The sequence below is a fragment of the Pavona decussata genome, unplaced genomic scaffold, assembly GCF_977016875.1.
Source record: "Pavona decussata unplaced genomic scaffold, jaPavDecu1.1 SCAFFOLD_44, whole genome shotgun sequence".
NCBI classification, from domain to species: Eukaryota; Metazoa; Cnidaria; class Anthozoa; order Scleractinia; family Agariciidae; genus Pavona; species Pavona decussata.
In genome coordinates, this window is record NW_028145466.1 from 1,164,076 (window position 1) to 1,187,428 (window position 23,353).

At 39.8% G+C, this 23,353-nt stretch overlaps 1 protein-coding gene across 1 annotated transcript; it reads left to right on the top strand.

The window, feature by feature from the left end:
- The first annotated feature begins 2,161 nt into the window (after window positions 1-2,161).
- LOC146482756 (ATP-binding cassette sub-family C member 4-like) lies at window positions 2,162-22,441 on the top strand. The gene is made up of 7 exons (XM_085106816.1): window positions 2,162-2,833; window positions 3,519-3,898; window positions 16,377-17,758; window positions 18,348-18,918; window positions 19,364-19,500; window positions 20,422-21,529; window positions 21,560-22,441. The coding sequence occupies exons 1-6, from the start codon at window positions 2,273-2,275 to the stop codon at window positions 21,333-21,335; spliced, it is 3,945 nt and encodes a 1,314-aa protein (XP_084962942.1). The 5' UTR covers window positions 2,162-2,272; the 3' UTR covers window positions 21,336-21,529; window positions 21,560-22,441.
- The last annotated feature ends 912 nt before the right edge of the window (window positions 22,442-23,353 follow it).

Sequence of the window (23,353 nt, forward strand, 5' to 3'; positions counted from 1 at the left end):
TAACTACCCGGCGTAAGTCTTTGTTATAGGTAGCTAGCTCTAAGGAGAGGAAATTTTCTTTCAAGACTACTTAAATATTAACTGTAAATGTCTTTCTTGATGTCAGGGAATCATTTTAGCCAATACTATGAACGGATCGAATTTAAAAGATCTCCCGATGGCTACCGCTGATAAAACGTTCAAATACAAAAGCAGAAATTAACGTAAGAATGGAAAAAAATAACGATGTCATGTTTAAACACGAGCAGCAGTGTTTTATCGGGATTTTTATCGGGTTTTAGACCCGATTAAACACGTGCTGCGAGCTTTTTGAACGGCTTCAAAAACATTCCTGGAAAAGCGTGTGTCAAGTGAGTTCATAACAATGATACTTTTGTGAACGTTGGAAATTAGGATACGAGAAAAAGATTAAACACTGCATACTAATAAGGAGGAGGTTTTATCTGACCAGTGTCATTCATGGTACAGTTGTTTCTGGTGCATGTCGAATGCGCCGCCCTTGACAGAGACAGTTGACGTTTTCTTTTACAAAGTAGGGCGAGTAAACTACATCATTAAGTCAGTTCTCCATTGTTTAAAGGAAGACCTTTTGTTCTGGAGAAACGCACGGCAATATTTTGTAGAGGTATTATTTACGAACTTGATGTCTTAATTAGTTAAAAATCAGGCAAGTCTTCCTCACCCGCTCGACAGCAGCCTAGTGGGTGAGGTACTCAGTTGAGTAGATCGAGGAAGTGCAACTACAGGTTTTGTGGTGAAGTGGTCTCAGTTAATAGTTAAATTAAATTCCGTGGGTTGGCGGGCGAAGTACTTGAGTTACTAAAGAAAAGATCGAAGAACTGCAGCTACAGGTTTTGTGGTGAAGAAGTCTCAGTTAAAACTTAAATCGGATTCCGTGGGTTGTTTTGGTAACTTGACCCAAGTGCTACGAAGGTCATTGATTATTCATAAATAGAACTAAAGGGCGGGATATGTTCTGATACTGTTACATGCAAATTTCCCTCAGTAAATTGAAGGGAGGAAGATCGCCCATCTAGATCTGTTCGCAATAATTTGCTTTTCTTGCCGAGATCAGTCCCAAAGGTAAGGAGTTTTGCTGCTTTTGTGTTATAAATGAAAATCGTTAAGGTTTTGGGGACTTACTTAGTAATATTGATCATAGATCCTAGCATGATGAACGATAAAAGGGGCCTCTAAAAGTCACGGGCACCCAAGGGATCGTTTCGGTAAATTATCTGTTCGGAAGGCCCTTAATCCCCTACAATTTTCTAAAGGGAATTTTCACCTCGAACTTTCGTGATGTGGGAAATTTAAGGACATATAAGATAAACGTAGACCGAGTAGATTCATCTTGTCTTTCAATTTTGACAACAAATGAAGAAAACCAAGATCTCAAGTGACAGTTATATTTCGGTATAAACTATACCATCATCGGACTTAAAATGCATACAAAATTAGGAGCTTAAATGGTTGCACAAGGTATACTCAAGAGAACAGGCAGAGTTTTAATCCTTATCCATAATTTATTTAATTATCCGGATACTTTAAATAACATCACTACACCAACTATTACCGGCAACAACAAATATGCAATCAATGTAGTTCAGAATAACACCACGGTGTTAGATTCCGACGGGAATTTGAATCTGCTATTATATAAAGAGGCCTTCCACAGTCAAAAGCCAATCACCATATCACTTAACAAAGGATTAAAATCCAGCAGTGAACTCTGCCCTAAAGAAATAATTCTAGTCTCTAAGAAAACGTTAACAAAAGGAGAATACAAGATAAGAATGGAAAAAATAACGATGTCTTGTTGTCTGTCATTTTGCTGTTGATATATCGAGAAGATCCCTTTAACCCAATAAATAAGCTACTTTTTGTTCGCGACATCAAATTACCACGCGGCTTATGACAAATCCCGAAAACTTACGCGAAAATAATGCTGTCGCCAAACTCTACTATAATGTGATACGTATCTATCTGATTATTTGTGTAAAATCATTATAAAACGCTACAACACTCCACCGGTATGGGTTAACGGGAGACGCTACTGAACTATAATGTGCTTACTGTTTTAAGGAGGCAATTTTGCATTTTTAAGAAACAATCTGTATGGTGTGAAAGAAAATTGATGTTATGTTGTAATCCTAGTAAATAAATGATTGATGTTTTCAGAGTTTTGAGAGTATGCTTGTGTCACTAAATGAAATAATACATTTATCAATCTGTATGGTGTTTTGATCTAAATGTTAACGTATTTAACAGCGCGATGCCGTCCAAAGACTACGAGATCCTAGCAAACGATAAAAACGATGAAACGCGTCAAGAGAAGTACTCTCATCCAATGTCTTCGGCAAATTTTCTTTCCCTTCTGACCTTAAGCTGGATGAACGGCATCTTCAAAATAGGAAACAAGCGGCCATTGAACCAATCAGATTTTCTTCCGCTTCATGACGACGACAGAACACGTGAACTGACTGAGCAGCTTCAAAAAGAATGGAACAACCATGTGCAAGAATATAACAGCACCGCGAGAAAACAACCCAAACTTTGGAAATGTGTTCTGAGAACTATCTCCTTGAAGGAAATTTTATACCTTATGACCTTTTGGTTTACAGAATCCATCTGCCGAGTTTCACAGCCACTTATTCTTGGTTTGCTCCTCCGTTTGTTAAGTTCCACTGAGATGGATCGCACACTGACATACACGTGCTGTTTGCTGTTAGCATTGGGTGGATTGTCCACTGCCTGCACACATTACTCCGCTTACAGATTTGAGTTGCTTGGTATGAGGTTGAGTAGTGCCCTCAGGGGAATCATTAATCCCAAGGTAACAGCTTGTATTAATTTACCAAAGGAAGATCTCCTTTAATCAGTCCTTGGCTGTATTCTTAGTGACTTTCAACAGCCACAAAGAAATACAGGGAAGTGCATGGACAGATCTGGGACTGGTTGAATGGTATCTCATGACTGGCGATCGACTGATTGACTGGCTGGCCAGCTGGCTTTGGATCTATCGGTTTGCCTCACTGGCTGACAATTTACTAACTGACTGAATAACCGATCGACGTGTAACTTACTGACTGGCCGGCTGCTTGTCCTACTCACTAAAGTGAGCGAGGGTTTAATTGACTGACCGGGTGACTGATTGAAGGATTGGCGAACTAACTGACTGACTTACCGACTGACTGACTGGCTGGCTGACTAACTAACTAATAAAACTGATTAAGACTGACGTGCCGAATAGTCTGTCTGGCAAATCAATTAATTGATACGTTTACTGACTGGCCTGCTGGCTGTTGACTGATTGACTGACTGACTGAATGAATGGATGACCGTTAAAGTAACTAACACTCATCTGCCTCCCCACCCTCCCCCTCTTGTGTTTGGATAGTCCTGAATGAGGGAAAAATTACAAAAGTTATCACAAGTCTGAGTGATCTTTTTAATTGCATGATCAAAAACATCACTTGTACCTTGAACAGGTTTTGTTGTATCTTTGAATTTGTCTGCAGATTCCTCTCATCGGTCAACAAAGCATTCGGGAAACAACAGAAGGGAACATCATATCCCTAATATCAAACGACGTCCAAAGAATTGAGCTGGCCCCCAGATGGATATTTAGTTCGCTCTACGCGGTTTTCGAGCTCGTGGCTGTAATATGCTTACTGTTGTACCTCATCGGTTGGCAAGCACTAATAGGAGTTGGCTTTCTAATGGCGTTAATACCTTGTGTCATCGAAATATCGTCTGTTTGTGCTCGACTTCGACAACAAACCGCTGAGGTGACGGACCGACGTATTTCGCTAATGAACGAGCTGGTGACTGGCATTCGCGCACTGAAGACGCATGCGTGGGAGGAAAACTACCGTGAAAAAGTTGAAGAAGTTAGAAGGTGAGCTGAAAGAAGTTTAATGATGCGTGATATGCAGGCAGATGGTCAAGTTTGTCTCGCAACCTAAATAACAGCTGTGAGGCAGGTGGCCATATCCGCTCCAGTTTGTACAGTAGTGTTTAACAATTATTCTTTGAGCGCGCGTTGGATATGAGATGGTAAATAGCCAACGAGGCGCGAAGCGCCGAGTTGGCTATAACCAATCTCATATCCAACAAGCGCGAATGGAATAATTGTTTTATTAAATTCTCCCCGTTTGGATATTGATGTTGAAGTTTTAAGAATTTAATTTTAAGTAAAAATTTCTTTTAAATTAAACTACCGGATGTTGACTTGTTGAGACAACTTCCGACCAAAGCGCGCGAAACTTAATGATCACATGACACGCGCAGCTCATTGCGAACGGAGTTGAATGAAAAATCGAAAGCGAAGTCAGGATCGGACAAAGCCGGACATCTCAAATTCAAGATACGTTCAAGTGTACAAGTAACAACCTTTCTGAGACAAGCATTTAAGTGCCTTTGAAGTTCCAGCTAATCGAGAAGCGTAATAGTTGAGCACATTTGAGTAAATGTTTTGCTGTGTGGTGCCGAGCGAAGGAAGGGATCAAGGACGGCTTTTTTTATGCTGAACTGAATTCCTCGCAGACGTTTTAAAACACTTAAGGGAAGCCGAGTCCAAGTGTACGAGGTACAACCTCACTGAGACAAGCATTTACTGCAAGTTTTTAAACTTCAAGCTTATCGAGAAGCGTAAGAGCTGTGCACATTTGTGCAAATGTTTTGCTGAGTGGTGCCGAGCGACGGAAACGAACATTATGGCCGCCGCTCGCACGGATTTCATGGATGAACTTTTGTAACTGGAGTCCTCGTAAATGCGTAGAAACGGAAAGGCAGGCATTAAGCTCTTCTTGAGAAATTTCTTCGATCGGTTTTAACCTCTTACCGCCAGGATTTGCAAGCCATCCTGAAATTTTTGAAGGTAACCGGTTGTTTTTGTTTTTGTTGTTATGTAATCGTAAAATCGTGCATTTTTTCTGATTTTAAAAGAAACTTAAGAGATACGTACCATTAAATAGTGTCATGCCGAACTTTGTAGCTTTTATTGTTGTCATTGTCTGGTATTTCTTTTCTTTTCTTTTATTTTTCTCCATTTTCCGAAGAAACTTTCGCTTCCCGCCGAAAAAAGTTTTTAGCTTAGCGACACCTCGGGCAATCGTTTTCCATATAAGGTCAAACTACGGTATATGAGCTGATAACCGGGATTTAGTGAACCAATCAGAGCGCTAGAAATGCAATCCGAGGCTGGGAATTTAATAATACTAATTACCCATGCGGGGAGAATGATAATACATGGTGGGTTTACCCCAACTTACTTTTCTCTCACCCACAGGTGAGAACCCCCAAAGCCTAAACACTTATCATTCGACTGCAATGGAGTTAACTGCAAACGTCCTCCAACATTTTAATCGCTGGCAATTGAACTTTGACAAATCTGGACGGTGACAGAAGGGCGTCCTCATCTCTCAATCTTGTCCAAAATTTTTGGACGTAAGTATTAAATAGTAAACTTTTTGGAACTTGGAACTTGGAACTTTATTTTACGTAGCACTCCACTTAGCTAAAAGGTACATTTCAGCTTCACTACGCAACAGACAGAGCACATAATGAACCTATACGTTTATTTTGCGTGTTTTGGCCGAGCACCAGAGTACAATAAGTAATCTAATACAAAAAAACCATGGAAAACTAACACTAAATCCCTCCAATAGCTGCTAGGAAAATAATGAGAGCTGGCAACCACTAACAAGACACTGTGGTTAGACAGGGGCCAGTAAAAAACCTGCCGAAAATAAACCCCGTAGGAAAAAAATATGACAGGAAATCTGAGTGGGAACCAGGCCCAAGCTCTGCAGCCCATCTTACGAGGCGATTAACAAAAATAAGAAATTATAGTGAGTGGTGTCGGCCTATAATGATTGCCCACGTGCAATCTCAAGCTTAAATACTCACACGCCATAAACCATGATGCAACTACACTAAAAGGACCCAGGCCCCCGGCTTGCTGCTCCCGTGCCGCAGAAATATTTAATTTCAGGCTAATTCGAAGCGACTCAATCGCCAGAAATTACATTTTACAGGAAGCCCACCAATAAACAAAAAACATTACAAAAACAAAAAGAAAGATAAAAATTAGCTAACAATCTACAATCTAAAAATTTAAAAATCTAAAATATCTAGGAAATCTAATCATTCAGGAATCAATACATGTATAACTACAATTTTAAAATGCTGCATGACGAGTAGTTCTTAAAAATTCCCTTGTGCCGGCCATGGTGCGAATCGAGTCCGGCAGCGCATTCCATGTCTTTGCAGCGAAGTACCAAAAAGACCTAAGACCATGCTTGGTACTTCTTACTTGGGGCAACGAGAGCATGTTTGCGCCCCTTAAGTTATATTTTGTGTCTATTACTTTGAGTAGGTTTGCAATGGGGGTCGGTGCCCTCTCCTGGAAGCAACTATTTATTGTGATAATATTAGTATAATAGATTAATATTAGTAAACTGTTTATTTATTCGACAAAAGTTTGGTCTGTAATTTTTTACAAATCGGTATTTAAAAAACCAGCGCACTTAAACACTTTGGAGGATATTTTCAGTGATTCCACATTTAGTGAGTCACACCCAAATTTTAGTGCGTTTTGCCAATAGCTAACTTCTATTACGACGGGAATATTCGAATCAAAGGGATAAAAAAATTTAAAAAAGTTCAATGGTTTGTCCTTCTATTTATGTTTTAGTATAATGCTGATCTAGCTCTGATCAAATGTTGTTTTCTCCTGGTATAGATTTGGTATAAGCAGGTGTTCTGTTTCGGATTGTTTCCCAGGAAATTGATCCTTCTACCAAATATGTTTAAAATAAGTTTTTCCTCAATAACAATACACATTGTTTACATAAGATCAAGCCGTAATTTATTGTATCTGACCTTAAGTTAACCTTTCGCTGGCATTTGCCTGGAAATGGCCATCCTTCTTGTTTTTGATCGTTTTCTAGTAAAGATATTCAGTGTTTCTTACCGAATCTATACCAGCCGATATCTTGTTATTTAAGTTAGTTTTACTGTATTTATTTTAAATAACAATAATCTTTAGATCTTTTCATTTGAAGGTGACTGTCAGTGTCAACACTGTATTTTTAATAATGTAGCTGAAAGTTGTTAACACGTACACCTTAATTTATGGAAATAGGCGTGGACTTGTAGTACCGCCTTTCTTCTTGGAAAGTTGCTGTTTTACAACAAGAACACTGAACACTGCTTGAAACTTCATCCGAGTATATTACAAACTCATGATTGTGAATGTGTAGTTTTTTATCGATACAAATATTCATTGTAATTTTTATATTTCTCCCGTTGCTTTATTTTGGTTGGACATATCGAAGAACCTAGTGAAAATCTTGAAAGAACGGTACATTTTTCACAGTAAGTAAAGGGAAGGTACCCATTTCCAATTCCATGACTAACCAATCATAGAAGGGCTTACGTAAGCCTATGTTAGTAGTTGATGAGTTTTTGACAGTAGGTTGTCAATCATACTCCAACCAACATAAAAGCAACGCGAGAAGTTCTTCACTAGAGAATGTTGTATTGAAGCTGTAAAGAGAACTTGTAAGAATACAGACAAGCCTTGAACAACAATTGTGTGTGCCTATTGAACTTAGCCAACAACAGGAGTACACTGAGCTAGTAACCCCCTTGGTTAGACGAGAAACGTTCTAACACAGTTGACGTTTTTTACAAAGGCAGGCGAGTAAACTACACCATTAAGTAAGTTCTCCATCGTTTAAATGAAGACCTTTTGTTCTGGGGAAACGCACCGTAATATTTGTAGAGGTATTGTTTACGAAGTTGAAGTCTAAATTAGTTAAAAATCAGTCAAGTCTTCTCACCCGCTCGACAGCGGTCTGGTGGGTGAAGTACTCAGCTGAGTTTCTTAAGAAAAGATCGATGAACTGCAACTACAGGTTTTGTGGTGAAGTGGTCTCAGTTAATAGTTAATTTAAATTCCGTGGGTTGCTTTACTTAACTTGACGCTATTGTTCTAGTTATCTGTTTTGACACTGTTAAATGCAAATTTCTCTTAGTAAATTGAACGAAGGGAGATCGCCCATCTAGATCAGTTCGCAATAATTTGCTTTTCGTGCCGAGATCCGTCCCAAAGGTAAGGAGCTTTCTTGCTTTTGTGTTATGAATGAGAATCGTTAAGGTGTTGGGGACTTAATAATAATGATCATTAATCCCAGCAACCTGAACAATGAACGGACCTCTAAAAGTGATCACGCAACCGAACTACTTCCAGTAATCCTGCTCACTGACGAGCATCAACTACAACTTAAACATGATTTCAGGTTGCAAACATGAGTCTCGAAGCTGTAAATTGACGAAGGGTTAGAAGACCATTTTGAACAGATGTACATTACAGATACGTTTTCTTGCGTTAAAATGAGAAAGGCATTGACTTCAACATTGACGTTCCACGTGAAGAATCTCATGAATCGTTTCAGCATATTAATGATCACGCAAGTGGCGCCTTTTAACGTTAAAGAACAAGAAAGTATAGACACTCGCTATATAGTATCCCCCTGTCTATTCAAACAACAAGCACATGTTCAGAAGTAGCAATATTCACTACTGAATTCGTAAAAAATAAATGTCAACAATTTTGTAACTTGGCATTGTTTTCTAACGTTAATCATGGTTTACACTAGTGACAAACGCCGAAATTCACTTCGCCTTCTCAATGCATGTTTTATGCCACAAGTGTGTCGGACACAAAATAAGCAGAAAAATAATGACATCAGCAGTAACGACATAACCACAAAAAACTGAAGTTTTCTGTTTGCCATGATGTTATATGTCATTATGTCCCCAGTGTGAAGCAGGCCTTTATTCATGGCATGGTTGAATGAACGCACCGCTAACAAGAAATAACCAGAAACATGCAGAAATGGTCCGGCAATGCTTGAAGGGGAATTTGGTAATCTTACTGATTTTACGAGGATGTTTGTATGGTTTTGCATCCCAGCTACACTAATATCGCAAACTTTGCAAAATCGATTCATCGCGATACTAAATCTTTGCAAATTTTGGGTTCTTTCTTGATACATCAACACCCGCTGTTTAGCATGAATGAATATGAATATTCTATTAAACGGGAGTACCAAACCAAGGCATTCCACAGGCTGAAATTGAGCTGGCCGAAATAATTTAATCAGGTATACAAATCTTCATGGGAGTTTCATATTATCGAATCCTCGCTGCGGGGAGGGTAAAAGAAGGAATGAGTTTGCGGAATGGCCTGTGGCATGGCATGCCGAATGGCATAATTATACGAAATATTCGGCGAGAGTCTGCAGCATCAAAAAAGCTGCTGCTCTTATAAGATTGGAGCGAAAACATGACGCGCTCTTCGGTTAATTTATTCCCCGCGTAAATCGTATTTCGTATAATTATGCCATTCCGCACGCCATGCCACAGGCCATTCCGCAAACTCATTTAGCATACCAAACAAACCTTTGTAGTATCTGCATCCATTCGTACATTCTGTAGCCATTGCGCTCGAAGGTTGAATCCTCCAGAAACAAAAAATCTAAACGATTTGTTTCCGCGAGTGTTTACTTTGTATTTGAGATTGCTAAGAGAAACAAACCAAGAAAAACTAGAGATCGCTCGTTTGGAATAAAACCAGCGATCCGGAAAACTTGCTATTAAAGAGCTTATACGCTGAACAGTCTCTCTGTACATGTGAGCTTGCACTCGCAGGAAAATTCCTTTTCGTTCATCCCAAAACGCCTCGTTTTGATACCTAGTGCCAGTTTTTTTCCCGCGCACCCACCATTTGTGAAGCGGTGTGCGTCACGAAATTCGACCAACCAGAATGCGTTATTTGATCAGTAGTCTTTGCGCCCAAGAACATCAGTCTGGAGAGGTCAGCCTGTTGAAAATCTCGCCATTAACAAAGTCTGTGACATTTTATCCCCGTCGAAATTCGTTTCAAAGTCAGAGGAACAAATTGACTTAATGCTGGTTAGGTTACCATTTAAGCTGAAGCATTTGTTCGGGTTTGTAGCCATTTCAAAGGTGAAGACCTTGCACCTGCCGCCATGTTACTTTGGTCGTTTATTTACTGCATTTCTTACTCTTGCCGGGTTTGGCCAATACTTTTTCACGTTAAGCTAGCTTATCCTTTCTACTTTGGAATTTTTGGGGTCTACTCGGGTCTACCCCTGATGGTTTTTCCGTTGGAAGCCGTTGAACCAATAAAGAATCTATGAAGAGATCGTGTGAACCAAGTAGCCCAACTCCCGGGAAACCGACCGGAAAAGCCAACGGGCAAATGCTATTTCTCTCCAAGAAATCCAAGAAGGAAATGTAGATCTCGTCCACCCTGAGGTAAAACAGCAAACTAAAAATGAGCGAAAGCAATGAAAAATAGACTGCGAGCAGTCGTACTTTTTCCTTGGATCACGCGTGCGAGGTGACAGTAAAATTATGCAAATTACACAAAATCGCGCGCTACAGAATGACTTAGGAGAAAGAGACCGCTCGACCGCTAGCGGTCTAAAGAAATGTATAACAAGCGTCTATAAGCAGACGTGACGGCACATAATACTAGTTTAGGAATCAGCATAAAAAATTCTCGCCTTTGATTGTCTTCGAACTAACCTGCGTAGCAGTTGTTTTCGTTTCCTTTGACCCAAGCGGGGCGTCTTTCGTGCTTGCCCCACTTGGCTCAAAGGAAACGGAAACGACTGCTACGCTGGCTATTCTCGAGCCGGGAATAACTCGGCAACAAAATCGCCTTGTGTATCCAACAAGAAGCATCTACGGCTGCCACTAGACGTAAAAATTTGTCAAATTGCTTTCTTTAGTGATAGTTTTTGGAAAAGGAAGCAAAGTTTGGATGCCCAGTTTCAGTGCGACAGTAAGTCGACCTAAGTCTTACGTTCGGGTCGTGACCAGAGGCAAATGAACCATTTCCATACTTTTACCCAGCACCCTTTGTGGGTGGTGACGCACACCGCCTGACGGTGTATAAAGGAGGAATCTTCGTGTATCCCGCAGTCAATTTTACAATCTGTATGGTGTGAAAGAAATGTGATGTTATAATAGTAATAATAATAATAATAATAATAATAATAATAATAATAATAATAATAATAATAATAATAATAATGATAAGGCTTTATTCAATCTGATCAATGTAAACATCGGTACTATGAACAGGAGATATCAGAGGTTATCCCTATCGAGGGTATCCCCTTTTAAATCAAAGCAATTGAAATCAACTCAAATGTTAGTTTTTGAGGAGAGGGGAAAACCGGAGTACCCGGAGAAAAACCTCTCGGAGCAGAATAGAGAACCAACAAACTCAGCCCACTTATGACGCCGAGTCCGGGAATCGAACCCGGGCCACATTGGTGGAAGGCGAATGCTCTACCACTGCGCCAACCCTGTTCCCCTGTTGTAAGCCTGGTAAATAAATGATAGATGCATTTTATTTCAGAGTTTCGCGAGTATGCTTGTGTCACTAAATGAAATAATACATCTATCAATCTGTATGGTGTTTTGATCTAAATGTTAACGTATTTAACAGCACGATGCCATCCAAAGACTACGAGATCCTAGCAAACGATGAAAACGATGAAACGCGTCAAGAGAAGTCCTCTCATCCAATGTCTTCGGCAAATTTTCTCTCCCGTCTGACCTTCTACTGGATGAACGGTATCTTCAAAATAGGAAACAAGCGGCCATTGAACCAATCAGATTTTCTTCCGCTTCATGACGACGACAGAACACGCGACCTGACAGAGCGGCTTCAAAAAGAATGGAACAACCATGTACAAGAATGTAACAGCACCGCGGGAAAACAACCCAAACTTTGGAAATGTGTTCTCAGAACGATTTACTGGAAGGAGATTTTATACCTTATGAGCTTTTGGTTCATAGAATCCATCTGCCGAGTTTCACAGCCACTTGTTCTTGGTTTGCTCCTCCGTTTGTTAAGTGCAACCGAGATGAATCGCACACTAACATATACTTGCTGTTTGCTGTTAGCATTGGCTGGATTGTCCTCTGCCTGCGTACATTACTCCGCTTACAAATTTGAGTTGCTTGGTATGAGGCTGAGTAGTGCCCTAAGGGGAATCATTTATCTCAAGGCAAGAGTTTGTATTACAGCGAAAATACCTGGTGCGTTCTGCGTTTTTATCCAAGAATAATTTTAAAAAGTCTCGAACAAAATGCATTACTCGCTTGAAACTTGCAACGTTGAATTGATTATTGTAGCCTTTTAACCGTAGCCTCATTTGAAAGTTTCAATTCACGCGGTCTTCACGTGGGAAGTTTCGTTGTCGCAATTTTGGTTCAGCAACTTTCCCTTCGTCTGCCTTTTTCAACATGATATTTCAAGCGATATTTCACTTGTTTGGAAACCTTAATTATGTAAATTATAATCTCTTCTCTTACAGTGATAGAAACGCTTTACCTGGTTCTGGCAGCCATCACTGTCGAACGTTTCCACTTCCACATTTAATAGGCTCTATTGACGACATTATCGACATTCAACATTATTGTCGACATTATCGACATTCAACATTTATTAAAATAAGGCTGCGGTTGAATGTTTGAAAGTTTGAAACGGAAAACGCGATTCGTTTGTGATTATTGGATATTATTCTTGAAGTAACACAAGGAACGCGCCAGGTATTTTCATTGTAAACTTCATTTTATAACGAGCAACCGTTCTTCAGGTCTTGGCTGAAATCTTAATTACTCTCAACGTCGACAAAGAAATGTAGAGAAGTGGATAGCTACGGGACTGATTGACAGAATAAACGACTAGCGTGGTGTCTGACTGACCGAACGCAGATCAATAAAGTAACCCATCGACAGAATGACTAACTGTCCGGTTGGCTTTGCAATGATCTGTCTGACTGACTGACCGGTGACTTACTAACTAAATGACTGATCCCCGTGTGACTCGCTAACCGACTGACTGACTGACTAACTAAAGTGAGTGAGAGAGTGCCTGTCTGACCTAGTGACTGGCCGTGGCTGACTGACTGACAGACCACTTATCGAATACGCTGTCTGGCTAATTGATTGATAAGCGTGACTGGCACTCTGGCTTGTTAACTGACTGACTGAGCTAGCGGATGATCGAATATATGACCACATGGTGTCTACACGTAGAAATTTGACTCAAAGTACAATATTAGGCCAATTTCACCTTGTATATATTCTTCTAATTACATATTTTGCTTTTGTGAACGTTCTTCATGATCGCAAGCATCACTTGCACCTTAAACAGGTTTTGTTGTATCTTTGCATTTGTCCGCAGATTCCTCTGATCAGTCAGCAAAGCATTCAGGTAACAACAGAAGGGAACATCATATCCCTAATATCAAACGACGTCCAAAGAATGGAACTGGCCCCCAGAGTAATATTTTCTTCGTCCTTGTCTGGTTTCGAGTTCGTGGCTGCGATATGCTTACTGTTGTACCTCATCGGTTGGCAGGCATTAATAGGAGTTGGCTTTCTAATGGCGTTAATACCTTGTGTCATCGAAATATCGTCTGTTTGTGCTCGACTGCGACAGGAAACCGCTGAAGTGGCGGACCGACGTATTTCGCTAATGAACGAGCTGGTGACTGGCATTCGCGCTCTAAAGACGCATGCGTGGGAGGAAAACTACCGTGAAAAAGTTGAAGAAATTAGAAGGTGAGCACTCTCGTTCCTAGAATTCCCCGCGGTTTCAGTTTTAGTCGGTTATTAATTTCAGTTGGCTCTGTCCTTAAGTATTTTAATTGATGCTTTTTAGACACTTCTTAGGTCAACTGAATTTGTTTTTAATATTATTACTCTTATAACAATTTTCAAATTTTGCAAGTATAAATTAATAAAAAGTTGCTTTTAGGTATTTATCTTAAGTACTTATCTTAATTTTCAAGTTTTCTAACGAATTACCAAAGTCCTATGGTAAGTCTCATTTTCTAGTAGTGTAAGGACCGATAGACTCAGCACAAGTGTTTGGCACTGTAAAGGATACTGTCGAAATACCTCTGTTGTCAAATGGTCCTATTTGATTTAGTTTGAGTTACCTGTAGCTGCCAATGCCACATTAGCATGTTTTATTTTATTCCTTGTGAGAGCAATGGAGAAAACTGAGAACTGTGAATGTCTGAATTCATTTTAAAACTCATTAATTCAAACTAATGAGGGCATGGCAATCAAAAACACAGCGTTCACTTTATAATCACGTTTTTAGATAATTGTCGTAAACATTGTCCTAGTAAACCCAACAGAAACCCAACAGAAATAGCTGGGCAAATACTCCAGGGCCTCGTTTTAAAACATCGGAAGAAGCTTTCAATCTTGCTAAAGTTGCTGTTTTGGTTTTATCCAAGTGAATGTAAATATAGAAATACATCAAGTGTTGCGATGATTGTCGCTATGCAAAATTAAATTTTCAGTGTCTACATTTGTTCTGTTGAATCGATGTTATCGCTCACACTGGACCCCGAATGAATTTTATTGCGGCTTCTGTCTGGGCGAATTTCATCCGCTAGTTGAGAGGGCATGTATTTGTTTAGACAAGATTATGCCAAGTTGTCACGCTTCATCAATAAAAAGAGAAAAACAGACAAAAAGCTTTCCTAAATAAAAAATTTATTCAGATAGGTCTTGTTATAGGTATAAGAAGCGAAAGCGTATAATTTCCGCCGCGAGGCGATTTGCAAGCGATTTGAAGTTAGTTTTGAAGCAAATTTATCGGAGCACAGTACGTTTTCCAAACATTTTCAAGAACTCTAATAAGATTAAATTTAGAAATACAATTAACTATAAAAATGAGCGAAAAAATGGAACGACAGAATTTCAATGCCGACAAATGGCAGCTTACCATTAGTCGCGATATCCATGGTGAAGGAAATGGAAGACCAGAGGTCCGCTGACATAGTAAAGAAACATCTTTCTGACTTAAGCAACAAAATTGACCACATTCTTCAGCCAGTTTTCAGTAGCCGTAAACTTGGTGACGATCTTAAAGTGCAGGAGCCTAAGCCACCCTTGATCAATCAACAGTGTGTTGTGTATCACTTTGTATGTGATCTGTGTGATGCAGATTACGTCGGCTATACCAGCCGTCACCTTCACCAACGCATTGATGAACATCGGTTCTCGGCCATCGGGAAACACCTAAAGAATAATCACCAAGTCGACACAATTGGCGACCTGACAAGTAACTTCACAATCCTAAAGAAATGTCAGGGAAAGCTTGATTGTTTAATATTCGAAATGCTTTGGATCAGAAAGAAGAGACCGAGTCTAAACACCCAGTCAGACTCCATTTGTGCAAAACTATTTGTCTAACGGACAAAACTCCCATGTTACGTTATGACACCTTCTGAATGAACACCGGACAGTTACTTTCAGTTTTAATTTAATTTATTCTATTTCACACCTTTACTTTATGTATAAATTATCTTTTTTTTTTCTGTTGCATTCTTTACTTGATAATGGTGCCAGGATGACACCGAAACGTCGTTCCGTTTTTTCGCTCATTTTTATAGTTAATTGTATTTTCAAGAACTGTACGGAATACGAAAAATCGGTCAATAACAATAGTATTTCAGTACAAATTCACAATCAAACCTGTAATAATTTGTGTGCTTTGTTTTCCTAGAAGCAATCAAACATTACTAAGAAAGTCCGCGGATTAAAAGTTGATTTGGGATCCGCCCGCTCATCGGCTTGGTAAAACCACAAATCGAAGAATAATTTCTTCGCCGTTAATGCTTGATTTCCGCTGTTAAAACTGTCAAGCGTTCCTTAGAAGTTCCTCTTTCCAGTTACCGTTTCGAAAAGGTGTGTTTTCCTTCTAAAAACGCGAAATTATCATCACTGTCAGTAGGATTCCTCTATCCTTTCCTCCAGCTTTACCAAGTGGTTTATGAGAGTGAATAAAAATGACTGAGGTCCTAAAGTTGGATAACCAGAACAACAAAACTAATGCAGTGTTTCACCGAACAAAATAATCATTTGCATCTGGTCCATAGGGATTTAAAAAAAAGGTGTGCCATTGTACATTTTATCATATTTTCAGACTTTACAAAGATGATAAGCTTATTATCTAAGATGATAAGTCTCAGAAGATGGAGATGTAAGACAAATTAGCCATTCAATGGCAATGATTGGTCTTTGAACTATGGCAGCATTGTGAGTTCAATTTTACCTCCCTTCTCGTATAAGCAACACACGGATTTTTCGACATCAACAATCTGTCTCAGTTATGAAAAGGAAAGCATATCTCACAAAAACTTTAGAAGTGTACAATGTATTTATGCAACAGACAGCTCCTGTGTATCTCATTATCCACCCGGTAGTTGTTGTATTGTGTTTCTTTTTTTACATTCTAGGGATGAAATTTGGCTTCTCCTGAAGAAGAGCGCCCTGCTATCGATTTTAGAGAGTTTTCCATTTAGCACAAGCGCCATGGCAGCCTTCTTGGCGATTTTGACTTTCGTGTTCACTGGTCAAGTACTATCACCTTCAATGGTCTTCGTGACACTGTCTTTCATAAATCTACTTCGAGTAAATCTATCTACGAGGTTAGCTAATGCTTTTCCTTTAGTGTTTGAGCTGTTTGTGTCCTTAAGAAGAATTGAAAGATTTCTGTTGTTGGAAAACATGCCTCTGGATCAGCTAGAATACAACCAAGCATCTTCTGGCAAAGAAAGTATTCTTAAACCTGAAGGCAACACATTTCCACAAGTGTTAGACAGAAAACTTGCTCCCACTGTTGACAAATGCATCTCTAAAAATCAAGATACAGTTCATCTCCCTTATAATGATGGAAATATCAATAGTTTCAAGTTACCTGGGAAAGTAAATATGCACTTGTCAGTATCAAGTCTCTCATGTAAATTGAAAGAGGACGAGAATGGAGGAAAGTATCTTCTTCGAGATGTCAGTTTTGAAGCAACTGATAAAGGTCTTACTGTCATCACTGGTCACGTTGGCAGTGGAAAATCAACACTCCTGGCCGCAATCGCTGGCGAGATAATCAAGTCAACTGGAACCGTTTCTTGTCCCGGAACTATAGCTTATGTACCCCAGACGGCTTGGGTTTTCCCTGGAACTCTTAGAGAAAACATCTTATTTGGTGAGGCGTACGACGAAAAGAAATACACTGAAGTAGTCCAAGCATGTGCCCTGAAAGAAGACATTAATAGGTTTCCAAATGGCGACCTTTCATTTGTTGGAGAACATGGAGTAGTTTTAAGCGGAGGTCAGCGGGCTCGTGTCAATCTGGCACGCGCAGTATACGCAGATGCTGGTGTGTATCTATTGGATGATCCTCTCAGTGCTGTGGATGCCAAAGTAGGTGAACATATATTTGAACAGTGTATCTGTAGGCTGCTTAAAGAAAAGATTGTCATCTTGGCGACATATGCTGAGAAGAACATGAAGGCAGCTGAACAAGTAGTGATTCTTCACAAAGGCTCTGTGCAAGGAAAAGGCAGTTTTCATGAACTACAAAATGAAGGGAAAGCTATCATTGATCCATCTGCCACCGCCAGCCAAGAACAGACGAGAATGCCGCAAGCAAGAGTAGAAAGTGAAACAGCGCAGTCGTATTATGGGTCATTTGATGACAGCTTTGTTGAGGATTTGGAGATCTCAGAAGAAGACAAGGCCACTGGGAATATTTCATCTGCGTTGTATTGGGATTATTTTAGAGCAGGGATGCATCCCATTGCAATGATTACCGTTGCCATTCTATTCCTAGCTAGCCAAGGTTAGTAATATTAGTTATGTCTGAGAACCTTAACACCAAGGTTGAGAAAGTTAAATTCCACTGAGTGTGATCCAAAATGGAAACCAGTGGAAAATTCAATCCCTTTCATCTTACAAATCTCATCTGGTGTGTTCTTTTTTCCTTGTTTCGTACAGTAATTATAAAAATTTTAAGATTTCTTCACGCGTGCAAAATACTAAGGTGAATTTTAAAATAAATGTCTTTACAGCGGCTGCCTTAATTATACTGCGCGTGGCCACAGTTGGGTAAGAAAATGTTACTCCGACAGTTTTGTGCCAGGGTATAATTTAGTAATTCGGGGTAATTAAATCAATGATAGAGCCCAGTTAAGGAAAAACCCAAACTGACAAAGTTAATTCTCATAGTCACCTGACAGCCTGTCTACCATGTTAGATCAGCGGCTCGTGGTTTTTCCTTCTTTCCATTAGTTTGATTTATCCTCTTCAAGTCTTTTGAGTGTTGAACTCGTCTAGGTAGACATCGATTTCATTTCTATATGTTCCCTAAGAGGTTCTCAATATGACATAAATGACAAGTCACAAATTACTGTTATTTTTCTTCTCTGTAGCTGTAATGGTATCTCCTAACGTCTGGCTTTCTTATATGACAGAGATGACTGCAAAAAACCAACAACACGAGACAACATTGGGTATTTATGCCAGCCTGGTCTCCGCTGCCTTTGTTTTGGCCATCATCCGTGCCTACGTTTTCTTCTATGGTTTGCTTAGAGCTTCCAAAAATATACACAATAAAATGGTCGCCTGCGTTCTTCAAGCCCAAATATTATTTTTCGACACAAACCCCGCGGGTCGAATATTGAACAGATTCTCCAGAGACATTGGAGCAATTGACGAGCTTCTACCCAAGATATTTCTGTTAGCCACCCAGATACTTCTAGTTGTGATTACCGCAGTGTTAGTGCCCTCTTTCACGAATTTCTGGCTCGCGCTCGTTACACTACCCATTTTCACGACATTCGCGTATGTAGCGCGGTATTACTTGAAGACTTCACGAGATTTGAAAAGGCTGGAGTCAATCTGCCGCAGCCCTGTGTTTTCACATTTCTCTGAGACCATGGCTGGATTACAAACCATTCGCACTCGGAAAAAGGAAAGGGACTTTATTGACAAATTCTATCAGTAAGTATTGTGGCCCATGACCCGCAGTCTCTATCTCTTATACTGGGCCTTGCAGTTGACCCTTTCCCAAGCATATTTAATTTTAGAACGAGTCTCAACAGACCTTTAGGACGCCAACAGCTCAAAACCCAATCAAAGAAGAACAATGACAACTACATTTGTCATACCTAGTCATGCGCTCCTGGCCCCAGTTGTTCAAAGATTACTCTATCCAGTCGGCAAAAGTTGGGATTGTGTGAAAAACTTGCCAAAATTGCCTACAATGAAAAACTTACCTTGTCTAATTTAAAAATTAGACGGACCAGTTTGGATGAAAACGCGCGCACTTCAGGTGTCATCTATTATCAGTAGGATTTCATCCCAAGATAGACCGGTGTCCTTTCTAGCTTGATAGAGTGGCATAGCTTTTCTAAATAACATGCATTGTCATTTGATTTGTCGTTAGTCATCAAGACCTACACAATCAGGTGTTTTCAATGGTATTTGCGAGCAGTCGGTGGCTTGGAGTAAGAGCTGAACTCCTGTGTTCACTGTTTATAGCTGTAGTTGCTTTCATGTCTGTCCTTCTATCTCAAACTCCAGGTAGGAACTTAGACGACAGATGAAATTGAGTACACGATGTTTATATTTCAGAGCTTCAGTCATTTTGTGTTATTGTACAACAACTTATTACTTTAATCAGACTTTTAAAAAAGACAACCAGGAAGCTATCAATATTTAATTATAATTGTCTCGATTCATTTGCAGATAAAAATTCACATTTAATGTTACAAGAAAATGGCTACAAAAGCCGGTATGACTGTGCATATCAAGAACAGTTAAAAATAATTATTACATAATACAAGATGACAATTATATAGCTAAGAATATCTAAATCTTATACCGCTCATATTGTTTTAAATTCTTCTACCAATTACATTATAAATTATTCAAAAACATTGTTTAAAAGCTCAGTTCTTACAAAAGTTCAGGGTTGATTTTCGGTGTCTGAGTACTCTGTGATCTTTGGCGTAGTGATGAAGCCGAAAGTAATTCATGCAGCGTGTGGTGTCTGTTTCTACCCAGTTTGCTGAAAAGAAGACGCTAGAATTGTTTAACGATTGATGCACTTTAACAAACTTCGTCGTATTACGCCTTTTACAACGTCCTTTTAGAAAGATAATTATCTACAATTGGAAGCACTTAATAAATTGCTCGTCAAATATCTTAAGGAACACCCATATTAAAAAAAAATCCAGCACACTTCAACACTTTCTAGAATATTTTCAATGAATTTCAACCCCGCAAGATTAGGCATTTAGTGAGTAACACCCAAATGTTAGTGAGTCATACGTATACCCAACTTTTCTTCCATCATTTGATGACGAAAGTTGAGACATACAGAGCGGTGTAGATTGTCTGTAAATGAAAGAGCTCTACCAGTTTTGACCCCATTTTGAACCACCAAGAAAGAGGTAAATTTATTTGTATATTTTAACTACATCACTTCTATTTCTTTTGCAGCATTAGCTGGACTCGCTCTTGTCTACGTCATTGAGACATCCAAAATGTCGCAATATGCAGTGCGACAGTTTTCAGACGTTGAGAACCAGATGACGTCCGTCGAAAGAGTCCTGGCCTACACTAGTCTCGACTCTGAGCCAGGGTACAAAATCAAGACACGTGCACCAATAAACTGGCCTCATGATGGTCGCGTGACCTTCAAAAATGTTGCCTTGAGATATTACCCAGGTGCACCACAAGTGCTCAAAAATTTAAACTTTGAGATTCAAGGGAAAATGAAGGTAGGAATTGTCGGACGAACTGGAGATGGAAAGTCGTCCATTGTAGCTGCTCTGTTACGCATGCCTGAAGCTGATGGAGAGATACACATTGATAACGTACCCATAAAAGGCATTCACCTACAGGAATCACGAAAGTGTATTTCTGTCCTCACTCAATCACCTGTTCTCTTTAGTGGGTCGCTTAGAAAGAACCTCGATCCACTGGAGAAACACAGAGATGACGAGCTATGGAATGTCCTTGAAGAAGTGGAACTAAACAGTATGGTGGAAAATTTGGAGGGACAGCTTGACTACGCCATTTTGGAGAAAGGTGGGAACCTGAGTGTCGGTGAACGGCAGTTGATCTGTTTGGCTCGTACGTTACTACGACAAAGTAAGATCGTTATACTGGATGAACCCACAGCAAATGTGGATCCCAATACAGAGACGACCATCTGGACCACCGTGCGCGAGAAACTAAAGAATTCCACTGTGATCACGATAGCGCATAGACTGAACACTGTCAGAGACTGTGACGTCATATTAGTGTTAAGAGAAGGCCAGGTGGCTGAGCTGGACACTATTGAAGCACTCATGCGTCGGGAGGGAGGGATTTTCTACGGCATGGCGGCTTCTCAAAGTTTTGTCCTTTAATTGGTTTCAACTGTTTTGACGTCATCTTAGTATTCAGAGAATGCCAGGTGGCTGAGCTGGACACCTTAGGAGCTTTCATGGGTCGGGAGGGACGGAATTTGTACATTATGGCTGCTTCTCAATTTTTTTTGCTCTTGAATTGGCTTTGATAAAGTCAAACTCGCATTACGGTTATCCGCAAGCGTGCATGGTAGGTAGTTTAGGTAGGCAGGCGTGCATGGTAGGTAGGTTAGGTAGGTAAACTTTATTTATACACGGTAAAAACATCAGCACAAAGATAATTATAATTATGAAAATACTGTTTTACATGTTTGCCGTGTGGGAGTATGAGGTAGACATTAGGCGATTGATTTCGCTTTTAAACGATTGAAAGGATCTAATTGCTCTGACTTTTTCAGGAAGATTATTCCATACCAATGCCCCACTGTAGCAGAAACTGCGTTTTAGGTAATCAGTATGGGTCTTCGGCAGAGTGAACTTATGATGCTTATCCCTTAGTTCGTAGCCCATGCTGAAAGGTGTAAACAGGCCTTGAAGGTACTCCGGAGTCTGTTTATTTACCGTTTTAAACATAAGTTTCATTTTTAATTTCATCTTTCTGGTAGATAGGTCATCCCATCCTAGTCTAGCACGAAGGGCAGTAGCAGTAGAATAATAATCAGACTTAGTGATAACCCGTAGGGCACGAGTTTGTAGTTTGCGAAGCTTGTCGGAGCTCGATAAAGAAGTATAGCCGTGTCTTCCTTTATAAAGGGCCTTAGCCTTTTAAGTGCACCAATACCAGGGGAAATAGACTTAGTAATTTCGTTAACCTGTTTGGACCATGATAAATGTTGGTCAATGTAAATACTCAAGGATTTAGTGTCACAAACTCTGGTTATTGCCTGGCCTTCGATTTGTATTTTGAATGAATGGGTAACAGTATTAGCAAGTCTTTGATGCGAGCCTATTACCATTAACTCGGTTTTAGCAATATCTAGACTTAATCTATTCGCCTTCAGCCAATCGTGAAGGTTACTTGGTTCGCTATTTACTAAAGTTTCTGTTAACACCGTTTAAAAGAACTCAGATGTTACAAACTTTCAGAGTTGATATTCAGTTTCTGAGTACCCTGTGATCTTTGACGTAGTGATGAAGCCAAAAGTTATTCATATAACGTGTAGAGTCTGTTCTTACTAATTTGCCGAATAGTCGCCGCTCGCTTCGGATGTATATCGTGTGTAAATGAAAGTGGTCGTTGACCCCATTTTGAACCACCTTCCTAGACGAAAGAGGGAAATATATTTGCATATTTTAACTGCATCATTTTTACTTGCTTTATACAGCATTAGCTGGACTCGCTCTTGTCTACATTGTTGAGACATCAAACATGTCCCAATATGCAGTGCGACAATTTTCAGAAGTTAAGAACCAGATGACGTCCGTCGAAAGAGTCATGGCCTGCACTAGTCTCGACTCTGATCAGGGCTACAAAATCAATAAACGTCCACCAATAAACTGGCCTCATGATGGTCATGTGACCTTCCAAAATGTTGCCTTGAGGTATTTTCCAGGTGGACCACAAGTACTCAAAAATTTAAGCTTTCAAATTCCAGGAAAAAAGAAAGTAGGAATTGTGGGACGAACTGGAGATGGAAAGTCGTCCATTGTAGCTGCTCTGTTACGCATGCCTGAAGCTGATGGAGAGATTCACATTGATAACGTAGCTATTCGAGAAATCCAACTACAGGAATCCCGAAAGTGTATTTCTGTCCTCAGCCAATCACCTGTTCTTTTTAGTGGGTCGCTTAGAAAGAACCTCGATCCACTGGAGAAACACAGAGATGACGAGCTATGGAATGTCCTTGAAGAAAATGGAACTAAACAGTATGGTAGAAAATCTGGAGGGACAGCTTGACTACGTTATTTTAGAGAGAGAAGAGAACCTGAGTGTTGGTGAACGGCAGTTGATCTGATTGGCTCTTACGTTACTACGACAAAGTAAGATCGTCATACTGGATGAACCCACAGCAAATGTG

Coding starts and splice junctions, on each gene's coding strand:
- LOC146482756 (XM_085106816.1), top strand. CDS start 2,273: ATGCCGTCCAAAGACTACGAGATCCTAGCAAACGATAAAAACGATGAA. Junction 18,919..19,363: donor TTTATTGACAAATTCTATCA/GTAAGTATTGTG, acceptor ATTTGTCGTTAG/TCATCAAGACCTACACAATC. Junction 19,501..20,421: donor CCTTCTATCTCAAACTCCAG/GTAGGAACTTAG, acceptor TTTCTTTTGCAG/CATTAGCTGGACTCGCTCTT.